At 37.4% G+C, this 15314-nt stretch overlaps 1 protein-coding gene across 3 annotated transcripts in view; it reads left to right on the top strand.

Annotated features, from left to right (window-relative positions):
• COL12A1 (collagen type XII alpha 1 chain) overlaps window positions 1–13455 on the top strand; it is a 101876-nt gene extending 88421 nt beyond the window's left edge. For all 3 annotated transcript variants that reach the window (XM_086743764.1, XM_086743766.1, XM_086743765.1), the window contains 6 exons: window positions 5695–5730; window positions 5840–5906; window positions 7440–7628; window positions 8715–8783; window positions 9832–10002; window positions 12371–13455. In XM_086743764.1, coding sequence (XP_086599890.1) covers window positions 5695–5730; window positions 5840–5906; window positions 7440–7628; window positions 8715–8783; window positions 9832–10002; window positions 12371–12552 — 714 coding nt within the window. In that variant the 3' untranslated portion in view covers window positions 12553–13455. The remainder of the gene's footprint in view (window positions 1–5694; window positions 5731–5839; window positions 5907–7439; window positions 7629–8714; window positions 8784–9831; window positions 10003–12370) is intronic.
• Window positions 13456–15314: the final 1859 nt, after the last annotated feature.

The raw sequence follows: 15314 nt of genomic DNA, 5'->3' as shown, positions 1-15314 counted from the left end.
AGAGCAGGAGGTACTGCCTCCTACGAGCAATTCCAGGAAAAACTTGAATTGATTCATTTATAGGATCTCTGAGAAATTATACTTGAGTCAGAAGTGGAGATAGCCATTGAAACAGGAAGACATTAATTGCTAGTACCTTAATGTAATCAGCCAGAATTTTCCATCCCGCTTCAATGTCATTGTGTATATGACAGCTGGCTAATTTGGAAGAATATATAGTAGGCTGGGCAGCTTGATGGTTATGAAGTGGAAATTCACAGGAGCACCTGGAAGCTGAGTCATTTTCTCATGCACATGTTGAATTCAGTCTGCATTTGCCAGCCTATAAATCCAGTTTCTTCTTGCAGTAGAGGACATTGAGTGTCTTAGGAAAGCACCGAAGCTTTCGTGCCTTTAGAAATACATTGTTAATGTGATATTCCTGCCATGCCAGATACTTGATAGGCATAGCTGAGGCACAAGGTGCTGTGGTTTGTTCACAAATGAGTATCAAGCTACCAGGTGTAACTGAATTTTCCTTCACCTGGGACACTGAATAGCTGACCCAGTTCAGCAACAAAGATCTTCAGCAGGTCAATAATGTGCATAGAAGGAAATTTGGCTATAAGCCCAGTTTCAGTGCTTTTGCAAAGCAAAGCAATCAACTCTTGTCCAAGCACCATATGTAAGTTCTCCTGCACTCTAATCTTGAGTTCCTTTCAGTTAGGAATACATTTTTTTTCCCCCAGTTATTGCACTTGCTTGTAATGGGACACTGTGCATCATATTTACCATTTCTTATGTTTCTAGAACAGATCCCAGCAGGAATTCTGGCTTGCACCTTGCACAGATGTTTTATCAGACTCCTGGTGGACAGAATTTCAACTCTTTCCTTTTTGTCCAGTATTAAAATTGCCAAAGGTGCAGCCTAACGGCCAAATGCAACGTGCAGTCTCCTGAATCGTAGTTCAGGCCTGTCTGAATTTGTAACTTCCTGTCCTAAAGAAATATAACAAGGCTTCACATTGCCTCTGGTAAATACAAAGAGTAAATAATTTTCAAAGAGATCCTGACATTTTTTCTTCGAGCTGAACAATCTGTATTGTTGGTACGATACAGCACAAGTCAAGTGATAGACCCCTACAAGGAAAGGAACATTACATCCCAGGCAAAAGATACAGTTACAGGCACATTTTGGTGTCACGAAGACATTTCTAGTGAACGCAGTCACTTGGAGCTCTTTCCTAATGTGTTAAGTACCACTGATGATGTGCTAAGCTGAGGCAGATCACACCACAAACGTGCCTGTAAACATTTCTCTAGCTCCATGGGTACTTACATTAGAACAAGTTGATCCTTGAAATGTTAATGGATTTTTCACGGAAATAGGAAATTTGACTTTATAATCTGCTTATAAGTATTTCCAGTAGAAACTGATGTATTTTTTTTCAGTCTACTAACAAAAGCAAGAAAGGAACAGTAAGAACACAAATGAGTCAGTAAATCTATTGAGAACTGAGCACTGACTATCCTAGAGGAAACTAATATATCTGTCCTCTATGTGTCTGGTCGAACAGAGTGAGAATTTGGTATTAGTCCATACGTATATCATAGAATAACAGCCAGCAAGGGTAAGAAAGAGTCATTAAGCTAAAAGAGGATATTGGCTCAAGAAGAAACAGATATACATTTTCTGTGAATAAATGTAACAGGAAATAGAAGAACTTGGACTATCAGAGAAGAGTTCCAGTACTGTTGTGCTGTAAGTACAAGAGTGAAAATGCTAATGGTGGGTAGGCAGACTAAGTCATCTTAAGGTGGAGCTGTCTTGTTTATAAAACAAACTGTGACACGGAGGTCTAACTTTGTTGATCTAGAAGGTCTGCAGGAAATAGTGCAAGGCATTTATGTTTTATCTATAAGGTGCTATTAGACTGATGCCTCCAGGACTAAACACCGTGTGAAAACCTTTAGAGGGTAATTCCAAGCATGTAAGGGAGATGTTTGCTGTGAGTCAAATGCAGTTTTTGAGTATTCTCCATTCTCTGCTGCTGTGTATTCACTGTGTGAATACCTCATTGTGTCCATGTGTGTAGAAAAATATCCTTGATGAGATTCTCCATGTGTGTAGAAATATCCTTGATTGAGACCTGCTTTGGGAGCTGCTTTGGGAGCAGCGAACTGGTGGTTCTTGTGAGGAGCAAACATTCTTTTGGGGAAAACAATTGAGCACATTATGAAAGTAAAAATAGCAAAACTTCCTTTGTTTTGTCCTCCTTCAGCCATAAACTTTGCTGTGGCCCCAGCCTTCATCCCACAGCTCAGAAAAATCCCACATGCAGCATAAACTAGCTTTTCCTCACACTGACCCCAAGTAACTCCCTCATTGCAGGATATCAACAAACAGAATGTCAGCAGCTGCTGCTTCTCAAAATGCTGGCAAGGAGTTAGCTAAATTACACGTTTTTGTCTATTAAAATAAAATAAACTGAAATTTAAGAAGGATATAACCAAGTGGGAGGAAGATGCAGATAGCAACTCAGTAACTGCACTTGTAATTATTTTTTGGAAATCATATTTCTAAAATATCCAGGTGGAAAATGAACTTTGTTATTAACATAGCCAGTCATCCTCTAATCTTTAAATTTTAAAATAAGTTTGGAGTAGCCTAAAGGTCACAAATTGAAGAATGAGGCTCATTTGATTTCAGTGAATTGTAAAACTGGCTGTATATTGCTTGTAATTAAGGAATGGGCTTAGCGTTTTTCTAGCTGGGGGACCTCAATGTTGTGCTTTTGTTACCGGAGCACCTTCCTGTCTTACCAATATGCCTTGTAGCTGAAGACAGCCTGAAGAACTTTTCTTGACCAGTTAGAAAAAATACTTCCAGAAATAGTGTAAAGGGTTTTAACATTTTAAGTTTGCTTTGTTTTTTTTTTTTTTTCTCTCCTGTGTATCGTTCTGGTGTGTGACTGCTCTGGCAAATGAATTCATTGGAACAAAGCACTTAAAGTGATTATTAGAATATTGCTGGGATAATAGACCAGAGATTTCTAATGCTTGTACTTACCTAGTGAATAAACAAGAAGATGTACTGCATGATTTGCTTTCGGTCAAAACAACACGAGGTTGTACTATGAAAGCCTTAGAAAGAATGAGAATACAGTGAATAGGTATTATAAATATGTACTCAGCAGATAATTTCAAATGAATATGCTTTCAGAAAATAGCAAAAATTACCAAGTTTCAAACAGAAAAAGAAGCACCAAATAACTTGTTAATATTTTTTCCCCCAGATTTTCATAATATAGACCTGTGCAAGTGAAAAACCTGTAATTCTATTCAATGAATATTTCAGATAAATGTGATAATTTTTGACTGACATGTTAATGTCTGTTGAATTCAGAGTGAAATTACATGAGGCTGTGCTAAGCTAAAACTAAAAGACAGACCTTTTCCCTGAGAACTTCACAGAGTAAGAAAAGATATAGGTATAAAAAGTGAAGGACAGAAGGGAAAGTTTGGTGGGTATATTGTGTACATGTTAGTAACTATCTCATTGGTCGCATAATTTATTCCGGTGACACATTTATGGTGTCTCCATTCTAAATCTTTAATTTGAGTCTGTACAATTAATTTTGCATGAATGATCTCTTATGTATGATGCAAATGTATTGTATGCCAACTACTTAACTCACTGATGGATGACCTGCCTCATATTTTCTGTGGCATGTCACGGAGTAGGTGTATGCAACACTTCTGCAGTGAAGCTCAGATAGTGTACTAAGTTCACATCCTGACCTACCCTGTGGGAATTTGCCCCAAATCTTGATGGAATTCTATGAAACAGTGCCACCGCATTTGAATTGTATCCTCTCTGACCTCAGTGGAATGATTTGTTGTCTCATGTTATTTAAACTAATTGTGGGTACTGTAGGAATGTTATGAAAAACAGCTGCAGCCCACACTTAGCCTTTGCTTTGTTAATGGTGATAAACAGGCTTCTTAAAGAAATACTATGATGTAAAAAGCAGTAATAGTCAGGATGTATGTGTAAGTGTGTGGAGAGCCATGCAGAGCAGAGAATGACCAAACTGGTCTTTCAACTTTGAAAAGTGCCTTACGTTCAAACAGTACTTTAGGCTATGAGTGAAAATCGACTTGAACTCATACTAGCCCCTTTTTGCTTGACTAACAAAGCTCAGGTGCTCTCTGGTCACATTCCAGCAGATGAATTTACAATAGATTTTTAGAAGGACTTAGCTGTGGCCTGACTCTGCATCCACTGAAGTCACCTGTAAAACTCACACTAGCCACTTCAGGAGCTGTAGTTTAGGGCAAAATTTTGTTCGTACTGCCCTGGAATTTGGCACACATAGCATTTGTCACAATGAGTACTCAAGAGCATTGGAAGGGCTATTCATGACGGCTTCCTAAGCAGGTCTTGCAGTAAATGCATTTTTGTTCTCTTTTTTTTTTTTTTTTTTTTTTGTATTTTGGTGTCAAAATTAAACAAATAGTTTTAAAACACTTTGCAGATTTTTAGATTTTACAAAGGAAGATCTAGTGGCTAAAACAAATGACTGTGAATCAATTTTTTGTCTTTTTTAAATGAGCATCCGCAATTTCTTCGGTGGCCAAAATATGTCAAATAGACCAAAGCAAGTTATAAACACCCTTCTGAGGTCACTGCTGTGTATTTTGAAAATCTTTTTAAGTCCATCATACCAAGCACTGTAATTACATTTTCTTTGGAAAGTACGGTTTGCTTTCTCTTGATGCTTTTATTTGCTAGCAGTGGAATGCAAACATAACTCTAAAATCTCAAAATGTTGTGTGAGAGATGCAGAGTAGATTGTGCATGCGTATCTCCAGTTCAGCATTTAAAAACATCTTTACAGCATACCTGAAGTTTTTCCAGCTGTAGAGACATTCATAGATAAAAAACAGAACCAGTCCTTCTGGTTGGCTTCTTACATAGCAGTCTTGAAAATCAAAGACCCCACAATAACTAGAGTATCAAAAGGCAAATGGGAAATTGCTGTTAGACAAAAGTTAACTCTTGGCAAATGTCAACAATTATATAGCAGCTCAAGCTAAGACTTCTATGAGACTATTGTAAGACTAGAAATGGTTAAGAATTAACAGGGAAGCTGTTGTTATAAATAGAATAAGCACTTAATGGCGTCTCTCTCCTTCTTATGTGTCATCTCTTCATAGCACTTTTTTGCTTAACACAGAGTCTGTTTCTTGTGGATTCAAGGAGACAGCTACCCTTCCTAGACATATGTTACTCTTGCTAGCTTACCTTCTTTAATGATGAGTTGAGTTAAGACTTAAAATTAAACAGTCATATATAACTCATACAAGACTATTCACCATTTGCAGAAATGTGATGCTAGACATTCAACTTTCAATTTGCCAGTGTGGTTCCAGTGTCAGAATACATCAGTTTCTTTGGCCCTAGTTTGATTTTCCTTCAGATTTTTTTTCTTCTGCATCTGTCAGTGTGTTTGATCATATAGAAAAGATCATTGCTTGTCCAGTCTTTTCAGGAGTCTACTTTAACATCCCTGAAATGAAAAGTTCAAGGAAGACCAGGTCTATCTTCTTACAGGAGTCAAAATATTTTCTAAAATTGCATGTCTCAAACCTATAGGTGGGGTGGAATAACATAATCCTTCGGTTGTTTAATTTTTACTGTATTTATTTTAGGGTACACCTGGAATGAAGGGAGAAAAAGGTGACAGAGTAAGTCTGGTTTAAAGTCAGTTTTTCTCAGATTTCTAAATTAAACACTATGTCTTTAAAAGCACAGACACTTACTAATAAAGTATTTGTTTTGGTTTTGATCAATTAGGGTGACATTGCTTCTCAGAACATGATGCGAGCAGTTGCAAGACAAGTTTGTGAACAACTGATAAATGGTAAACAGTGCTGCTTGCTTTGTTTCTCTTACTAGTAATTTACTACTTGGCTTGTTAAAAGAGGAAACAATGGTTTAAATTTGAGATGAAGGATCTTGGCCACAGAGCAAGAGCTTGAGTATCTGATAGCTATCCAGTGTCAATGATTTGGTGGAAGGAAATGTAGCACTAAATTTTTGCCATATCCAAATAACTAACTTGATCATGAACTGATCTGTGACCTTTGGAAATAAACATGCAAGCCTAATATTTTGTACAAGGAAGGTGACTTTCCTTTTGTCAGTCTGGTCCAAAATTACCTTATCTTTGTCATAAAATCAGTATAAATTTTCTCTTTAAACATGTTTTATCTTCAAGAGGAGGGAATTGGTGAGAAAAAGGATCCTTACCATAGGTACTTCGCTAGCAGGAAAGGACAGATGAGTGTTGGGTAAATACTGTGTGGAGAATCAGCTGTGCTACGCAAGTAAAAATGATATTTATTTGGATAAGGACTCCAAATTTAATTTCAGTCCTCTACTGCCACACAGTGCAGCTCTGCAGCCCATGAAAGTGTCCTCTACAGAGCTTTCCCTCTGTCCCCACAACAGTGCTTTTGCTATCAGTAGACCTGCTGAGGAGGACAGAGACAAATCTGCTCATGAACTGTTCTTAATATTGTTTCTATGACAAGGGCAGTGCTGATTGAGGTAAACAGATATACCTTTTGGATCATTAAGAGGGCTTGTGTACAGGGAGGGGCACAGTATGTCCTTTAAAATGTCTATGGCGGCTGCTACTTAAAATGTGTCTGTAAGTTAGCCGTCACAGAGGAAGAAAAGTACATTCATGAATGTATTAGGCTTATGAATAAAGATTTGTTTTCTGAGATATTGTAGCATCCTTTTTTGAACATCCCTGGCTTATTTTTTTCCATATTCAGCTCATCTCTTCACGGTTATGCTAGGATTGGCACATTACACTATTCAGGTAGGGCTAGATGTAGCCCACCATTAAGGGCTTCTTTCTGCATAGCTACACAATGCTGTTGCTTTTGTTCCTTTCTTTGGAAATTAAATTTGTCTATATGCAGAAGCCTATAGACAGCAGAAATCTATATGCAGAAGCCTATATTCGTCTATATGTACAAGCCTGCAGGCTTAAGAAAATGACTTAATAGACCGAGTGCTGCTAGCTCTACATGTGAATAATATATGCTATGTTTGTCATAACTTCAGAGCTCTGAAAGTATGTAGAAATGTGATACTTCACCTTTTGAAGTGTAACGAGTCATTTCTGTCCTTCAGAGTAGAAGCTCAAATTAGAGCCCTTACCTTTCTTTCCTCCCTCCTCCATTTATGTTCAGCCTTCTTACCAGATACTTATCCGAAGTCTTCCTAATTTATCTGTACCAGACCACTGCTAATTCATTGAATGGGAACAAGAATAGGATTTATTGAAGAGATGAAGAGAGAGAATTTGTTTTTCCTGCCCACTCTGACACTTTCACTCATTTCACATGGTTTATTGAACCTTTTTTATTACCTTTTGAAGGTCAGATGAGCCGGTTCAATCAAATGCTGAATCAAATCCCCAATGATTATTATTCAAACCGTAACCAGCCAGGGCCACCAGGACCACCTGGTCCCCCGGGAGCTGCTGGGACAAGAGGAGAGCCTGGGCCTGGAGGAAGACCAGGATTCCCAGGACCTCCTGGGGTCCAAGGACCACCTGGTGAAAGAGGTGAGTAAATTCCAAGGCAGCTGTCTATTTCACAGTGGACATAGTGCAGAGGCTGCCAGAGGAGCAGTCTGATCCCGTTGCTATGTCAGACTAGGAAGCCCACACCCAGCAGTAGCCTGTTAGGTCAGTTGGATTGCCTGAAGGGACATTGATGTTCTGGAGGACGGAGGATGAGGTTAATTACATCAGTCCTTTCCTCTGTCTCTCCCTTGCTCATTTTTCATGAAACACAAGTTGGTATAACACTTCTGGTTGCTGTCTCAGGCTTCCACATGATATCCCAGGAAAGTGAATGTTCTTAGAACTATTCTGGCACTAAACAACTGCATTTTGAAAGGCTGTTTGGAGTAACACAGCTTTTTGCAGAGCAGAACTCTGATTAAGAGAGAAAATGAGTCATTACCAAGAATAAAAAGTAGGAGTTGAAAGAATTAGGTCTACATCCTTTGTTGTTTGCAGTACTCTGAGAGAGGAAGGCAACTCTGAACTGAGTTTGAACGTATGGGTAAACCTGTTTTGTGGCTATCTTGAATCCTTGCAGTGACATGGAGTGTCTGTACTGTACTATGTTGTGGCCTTGGCTTATTCTACTGTAGCATAGACTCACTACTGTGTTTTCTAGCATGTATTTTAGTATAATCTTTAAAAAAGACTAGGAAAAAATCAAGGAAGTACGAATTTCTGAATTCTGCTCTTATATCATCATAACTGTTATGAAGAAAGTGTAAAGCATCCTTTATAGCAGAATTATGCAAGCTTGAAAATACCTTCCTGTTTGTATTTTAAAATAATAAGGTTCTGTGGTGTTTTAAGTATCTCAAAGACTTTTCTATGTTTGAGAAAGTTTATTCACACTAAATTACTCTGCATCCTTCTTTATTTTTAGGTTAATATATTTATATGCAAATTACATTCCCAAATGCACATTTGGACATGTGTACAAAATAATGTTTGACCAACCTTGTTACATTAAATAATAGCAACTAAATATTAATATCAATGAGAGAGCATGAAGAAATATTTGTCAATGTGGTTTTCTTCCTTTGACTTTTATTGCTTTTTTTTTTTTTTTTTTTAATTCTGTAGGCATGCCTGGAGAGAAAGGCGAAAGAGGGACTGGATCTCAAGGACCACGAGGTTTGCCGGGACCACCTGGTAAATGTTTCTTGTTTTATCAGATTACAAAAAGTGGGAGAAAAAGATAACATTTCTTCAGAGGGAATCAGGCTACCTACGGTGAATGAACATGCTTTACTCTGCCCACTTCATGTTTTTGACATGTATTAGAGTTTAATGGAAACCCCTGCAAAAAAGAGCAATTTAGAAAGATTTTTGGGTGTGACTAATATATATTTATCTTTATCTTGTAATTTACTCATCTGACGTACTTGCTCGTGTGAAAATATATTTCATGAAAATACATTGTCCAAATATTTGATGGATATTTTCATAAGTGTTATCAGATGATACTTTTGCACTATCTAGTTCCATTTTAACTTGTGATTACAGAACTGTCCCCAGACTACAAAATACTCCCACATGCAGAGTTACGAGATGATAGAGTCAGATGACTTGACCATTGGCTTTGCTCGTTGTATCATGCAATTTTCTTCACTGATGCCTTGGCAGAAATCAACTGCATCATTTGTTTCTGCTTGTAGTTTACCAGGCTAAACATGGCTTTTCATTACAGAACTTGTAAGATGCTTGCAGCAAATTGTAGCCTCAGTTACTTGAAGCTTTACTTTTCTGCTAACCATAATAAGACCAGTTCCAAATAAAACATTACCTCATCTATCCTGGGGCTACAGAGTAGCAGAATTAATGTACTCCAATATTTTAAGTGAAATCCAGTGTGCTTGTCTAATCTAGTAGCTTCCCTTGAGATCTTCGTATCTTACATGGAGGGGAAATAAACCAGAGAATTCATTGATGTTTCGTACTTGGCTGAAACCTTACTAAATCAGTGTCTGTGAATAAATCCCTAAATAAGCCACACACAGGGAAGCAACTAATGATGAGTCACACTTCTAGTTTTCCTTTGTTTTTCTTTCTGTTGACCCCCATATAGCAACAAAGTGCAAGTGTTTTCTCACCAAAGACATAGCCTAGTCTGTGTAGTCTAGACAGCAGTAATGTTAGCTGTTTTATCAAGCTGGCTCTTAAAGAAAACAACCCCTCAACCTTTCAATTCTAAAATTAGGTCCACAAGGAGAATCTAGAGCTGGTCCACCAGGCTCCACAGGATCACGAGGACCACCAGGGCCGCCAGGTCGTCCTGGAAATGCGGGTATTCGAGGTCCCCCAGGGCCACCAGGATATTGTGATTCATCCCAGTGTGCTAGCATCCCTTACAACGGCCAAGGATTCCCAGGTATGTTATGAACAACTTGCCTTAAATAGTCTTCACAGATGTGGCTGTTCATATTGAGCTGCTTTACATGAGACAGCCCTGCTAGACTGAATTAGGAGGAGAAAATTGCAATGAGCAGGCCTGCCTCGTTGTAGTGTGCAGTCATTTGGACTTTGGTGCAGATATACTTGATGTTAGGTGTGATTTGCTTTAAACAGGAAGTAGTAACTAAATATTTTAGTCTTTTTTTTTTAATATAGATGGTTAGTAGTTGATAATGTTGCTCATAGGATTTAAGTGACGATTTTCTTCTTCTTCTTTTTCCCCCCCTATCCCCACCCCTTCCAACTGTCTTCAGAACAAGGTTGAATTCTCCATGTTTCTCTTAAAAAATAAAAAGAATGCTGTGGTTGGCAATTTCCGTGTGTCTCTTCTTGAGCAATGTCAGGATTATTTGTACAAAATTGATACCTGAAATAAAAATTTTCCACAAAGAAAATGCATTGATTGATACAGTGCAAACAACTGGAAAACAACACTGTCCTACAATTTCTACAAAGTTAAATACCATGGAGTGTCTGATTAGCCCCGAGTAATGTCAGCCTTCCACTCTGTGATGTAGGTCAAAACAATAGGCTGCTTCTGGAATGAAAATAAAGGGTTACAGTGGCCACCAATTTCTGACTGGAAAGATTCTTATATATTTTAACATGAGGATCCTGCAGGACCACAGTATTTTTAACAAATTAATGTGTATGCATTCCGACATCTCAAAATTAGTGTATGTGATACTACTATTGGATACGGTTTGCTGTTACATTGTGCATGTACCCATGAAAAGGAAAAAAAAAAAAAAGAAAAAAATATATATATATGTACACATTTGCAGACTCTGTACTGCTGGTTCAAAAGCCAAGTGATTGTGCAGATCTCACACAAAATTCTTGTTTAAATGAAAAAGGAAGAAAATTGTACCTGTGACTCAGCAGTGTTCTCCTTTCTAGTGACTGTCTATGTATACATATATAAATATATGCCTATGACTTAACTGTTATGTATTTACTTGGATGAAAGTATGTTTTTGCACATTGGATGGACTTTTTAAAAGACTAACATCATCTTTGACCTGTTTCAGGTTTCGGCTAACACATTTTCTAAGTCGCCAGTGCTGCTTACAGTTTGAATACATGAAAATCCTGTTTCTGAGATGTTTGCGCACGTGCTTATTAGAAAATGAGTCCGTATGGATATTTCACCACGGATATGGTTTTTGAACCATGTTGGCCTCATAAAATGGGGAGATTCTTTTTACTAACACAACTCGTGAATGAGATAAAGGACAGTGATGTCAATTCCTTAAGCCTGTTGCATTTCAATAATAAAATAGACAGTCTTTCTTTTTTTTTAAAAAAGACCCAGACCGTCAAAAGCCTCAGTGGTGAAGGAGGCTTATAAAACTACTAACCAGCAAAGGTAATGCCATTAGAGGAGACAGATTTAACCTGGGAAATGAGAAATGACTTATGTAAATAGTAAACTAATTGTGGCTTGTAAATGATTTGTATGGGACCGTATCCACTAAAATCTGTTAACAACTCTACATGATGCTTTTGCATAAAAGCCTGCTGCTGCTTGCTATATGCCGGAATAACATCTTTGACGACTTATGAAACCTGTCTGTTGCTTGTTACCAAAATGTCTGAATCTGGGCATGTGCCTTTTTTTAATATGTAATCTTGTTGGATTCTGTAACTGCAGTTATAAATACCAAAGTTTTATAATTATTTTTCTTCTGTTTTGCTGTAGTTTTTGGTGTTCCTGAAGCACCAGCTGTAACTCGGTTTGTTACGAGGAACAGCACGAGAAAATGACATGTACTGTATATTGCCGCTGGTGATAGTTTTGTGTACACTTACTTTCCCATTCTCAGAGAAAATTAGTGTATGCCAAACCCACTTGTTCATTTTACCTACTCCATGTCTTCTACTAATTACGCAGTCTAAAATAAAGTCCAGTGCTTGGATTTAGTGAAGTAGCTGTAAAATATGATTTTTATTTTATTTGCTGTGGTTTGTTTTTTTTGGTTTTTTTTTTTGTTTTTGTCTTTTACAGTAATTGGTCCCTTGCATAATTTAAGACTCTTTCTGCAATGTTTTCTGTATTATAAATACAAAGCCTTTCAAAACTAATTTTAAACTTCTTATTGTTTTACTGCCAAAAAGTATTCATGAACAACACTGAAAAATACCCCCAGTGAACTATTAATTTATATATTTATTATATGGAAATAAGATCAGACTAACACCATGTAGACTAACTTTCATTGTATTTATGGATTCAAAGACATGTGATAACTATTATGTTCCATCGGACAACTATTTTCAACCAGAACCATACGTGCCTGAAAGTGGACCCTATCAACCTGAAGGTGAACCCTTTATAGTACCTATGGAGTCAGAAAGGAGAGAGGACGAGTATGAGGACTATGGAGTTGAAATGCATTCACCAGAATACCCTGAGCACATGCGCTGGAAAAGATCCCTATCAAGAGAAGCAAAAACAAAGCCATAAAAGATCTGTGTCTTGTTTTGGTTTTTTTGGTTGGTGGTTTTTGGTTTTGCTATACTTGCATTTGCAGATACGCACAGGGAGAGTGCATAATTTCTTTTGCAATATAGCTTTCTGGCCTTTTCATATCAGACGCACCCCTGGTTTGTATCTTGCTTATGTGGGGATAGCAATGTGCGTACCGAGAGACTTCATATTTCTCTGGAAATGCTTGTAAAATACTTTTGCTTATAAGTGGCTGCGTACTGGTTAATATATGCATTCAGTTATCCCAATGCTGCCTTTTCATTAAAATAATGTAAAAACAAATAAATAAAAAAAAAGAAAACCAAAAAACCAAAACAAAAATAACCACAGAGCTGCTGCAAATTTTCTGAGGACTGTCTGCTTTAGCACTACATTTGTCTTCTTTTTCAAATGCATGTTTGCAGTTCAGTCGGATCATAGGTCTGCAGTATCTAGCTAAAAAAGAAAAGAAACAAAAAATTCCCTCTCCTTGCAATATCATTGTCATTTTCTTCTATTCTTAGTTACACTTTGCAGAACATATACTGCTCTTATACATCTCCTTTAAACACCACAAAGATTAAGTAGCTGAAAACATTGTATCAACTGGATACAGTTTAATAATGCCTGAAATCTCCTTCTTTGTAGACACAGTAACTTTTATGCCAAATTGCAGTCAATCCTGCAGAGATGGAATTGCATGTTTATGTTGTATATTTAGTATGGAATTTTTTTTTTTCAGAATACAATGTTTCTTAGTTATCAAAAGCAGTTGGAAATTGTTTGCAAGACTATGGATATAGAATTGCTGCTTTTATATTTTAACTGCAAATTGTGAATTTCACTGCCTTATATTATTTATTTCTGAAATGAAAGAGGCATTTTTCAATAAAACTACTGAAAATTAATATGTGTCTATTCATTTCTTGAAAGGCACAGTGAGACTGATGTGTGTGTATTCTGTTAGTGTTATCTGCTCAATCATTTGGAAATTCCAGGTACCAGAAATCAGCTAGAATGGGAGCAGTCTTAAAATAGGTATTTGGGCTGTGCTGTCTAAAGGTGGGTGGATAAAAGCAGGAGAGACTTCCTCTGTCTGGGGTATGAATGAGACTTTAAACAAATTAATTCTACAAAGCTTTTGGTGAAGAAAACAAAAGAAGCTCTGAGCTTCAGTTGCTGTCCTTTTGGGGGGTTTCTGATGGATGGCTGTTGCAGAGACAGACAGAGTCCTTTCCAGCTGAGGAATACTTGGACTGCAGTGAGTACCTAAAACCACATAAACTTTTAATTCCTCATGTGCTGGGAGCATTGCAGCCATGGCAGCACTGAGTTCAGTATTAGCAAAAAGCTTGCTTGAGGAAGTGGGTGTCTGGTGTTTGCTGACCTACATCCTCCTGGTACTGTACTGGCTACTATCTGCTCAGGGGATCGTCTGTATCTGCACAAGCTTTGCTCACAGATGGCTGTGATGTAACTTTATCTAGAGAGGATTACAAGGATGATTTGGAAAAGAACAACAAAAATGCAGTGGACTAGAAGAATCACTTACTAACTGAGGAGGAGAGAGTGTACTGGTGGTGATCCTTCCTATCCATGGTATCTTAACCAACGTCTGTCTTAGAAGTAGAAATGTCTTACTCCATAGGACCTGGAGCAAAGCCTTTTGACTTCATTGGGGAAGCTGGAATGCCATTTCTTAAGCTCATGCAAGACGTCTGTCACAGAACTGAAGCTAGATATGCAGGCTGGCTTCCTGATCACTGAATTTTACTCTTCATTGGAAGCTATATGACAAATTTTATTGTCCACAAATGGAAATTGTGTAACAAGTCCATAGACTGCCATACTGGGTATCAGTGAAATGAAATTAAAAGAAACAGGATTTTAAAGAGTAATCCAGATTACAGCCATATGCCTTTTAGACTGTAAGAAAATAATTCTGGACTGAACTGAGGAACATTAAAGGAGAACCAAAGCCATTTATTATTTATGTTTTCTTCTAACTGCAGAGAGTAAAGTATCAAAAATATGTCCTGCAGCTTCATGTCCAATAAAGAGATGCATGTGTCTGGCAGAAAAAAAGATGCTAGTAGAAATTTGGAAAAGTCATTAAAATGTTTCTCTGAATTGTATTTAAAAGTAACGACGTCTTGTATTGATCTCTCATCTGTCTTTTTTTTCTGGCATTAAGTGTGTCCCTAGGACAAGCTTAACCAGATGCCCATATCTTCATTAAAAAGATTCCTTTCTGTTCTCCAAACAGAAAGTTTTACCTTCTTTAAATCATATATTTTAAATTATTTTTCTGTTTCTTCCCAAAGTGCACCTAATGCCTGCCAACCATGCCTTGTACTCTTTGTATTCTTTATTAATATCAATCTTAATAGAGATGCTGCTATTTGATTGTCTGGTGGCCTGAAATATTCAATAAAATCTAAGCTTATTGGTGGCTAGTACATATTAACAACAAAATTCTACTCATAGATCTACAAGATGGATACAAGCTCTAGGATGTGTACTTCCTATAGGCACAGAATTACAAAGTATGAGTCATGACCATCTCTAAACTTGAGATCAGTGGTGATAAGCATTTGCACTTCATTAAAAAATCTCCAGAATTGCCAAACCTGGTTAACACTTCTTTCACCTGTGCCACAGTGTTTGACAGAGCCAGACTTCTTCTGACAGTGCATTTTGAAGTAAAAAAGGATGTTCACTGGCTCATCCAAAATATGGAGAAAATACTTGAAATGTTT

This window comes from Chlamydotis macqueenii, chromosome 3 (genome assembly GCF_036417535.1).
Source record: "Chlamydotis macqueenii isolate bChlMac1 chromosome 3, bChlMac1.mat, whole genome shotgun sequence".
Taxonomy (NCBI): domain Eukaryota; kingdom Metazoa; phylum Chordata; class Aves; order Otidiformes; family Otididae; genus Chlamydotis; species Chlamydotis macqueenii.
Note: the sequence above shows the minus strand (reverse complement) of the source record. Positions and strands in the feature narration are given on the sequence as shown.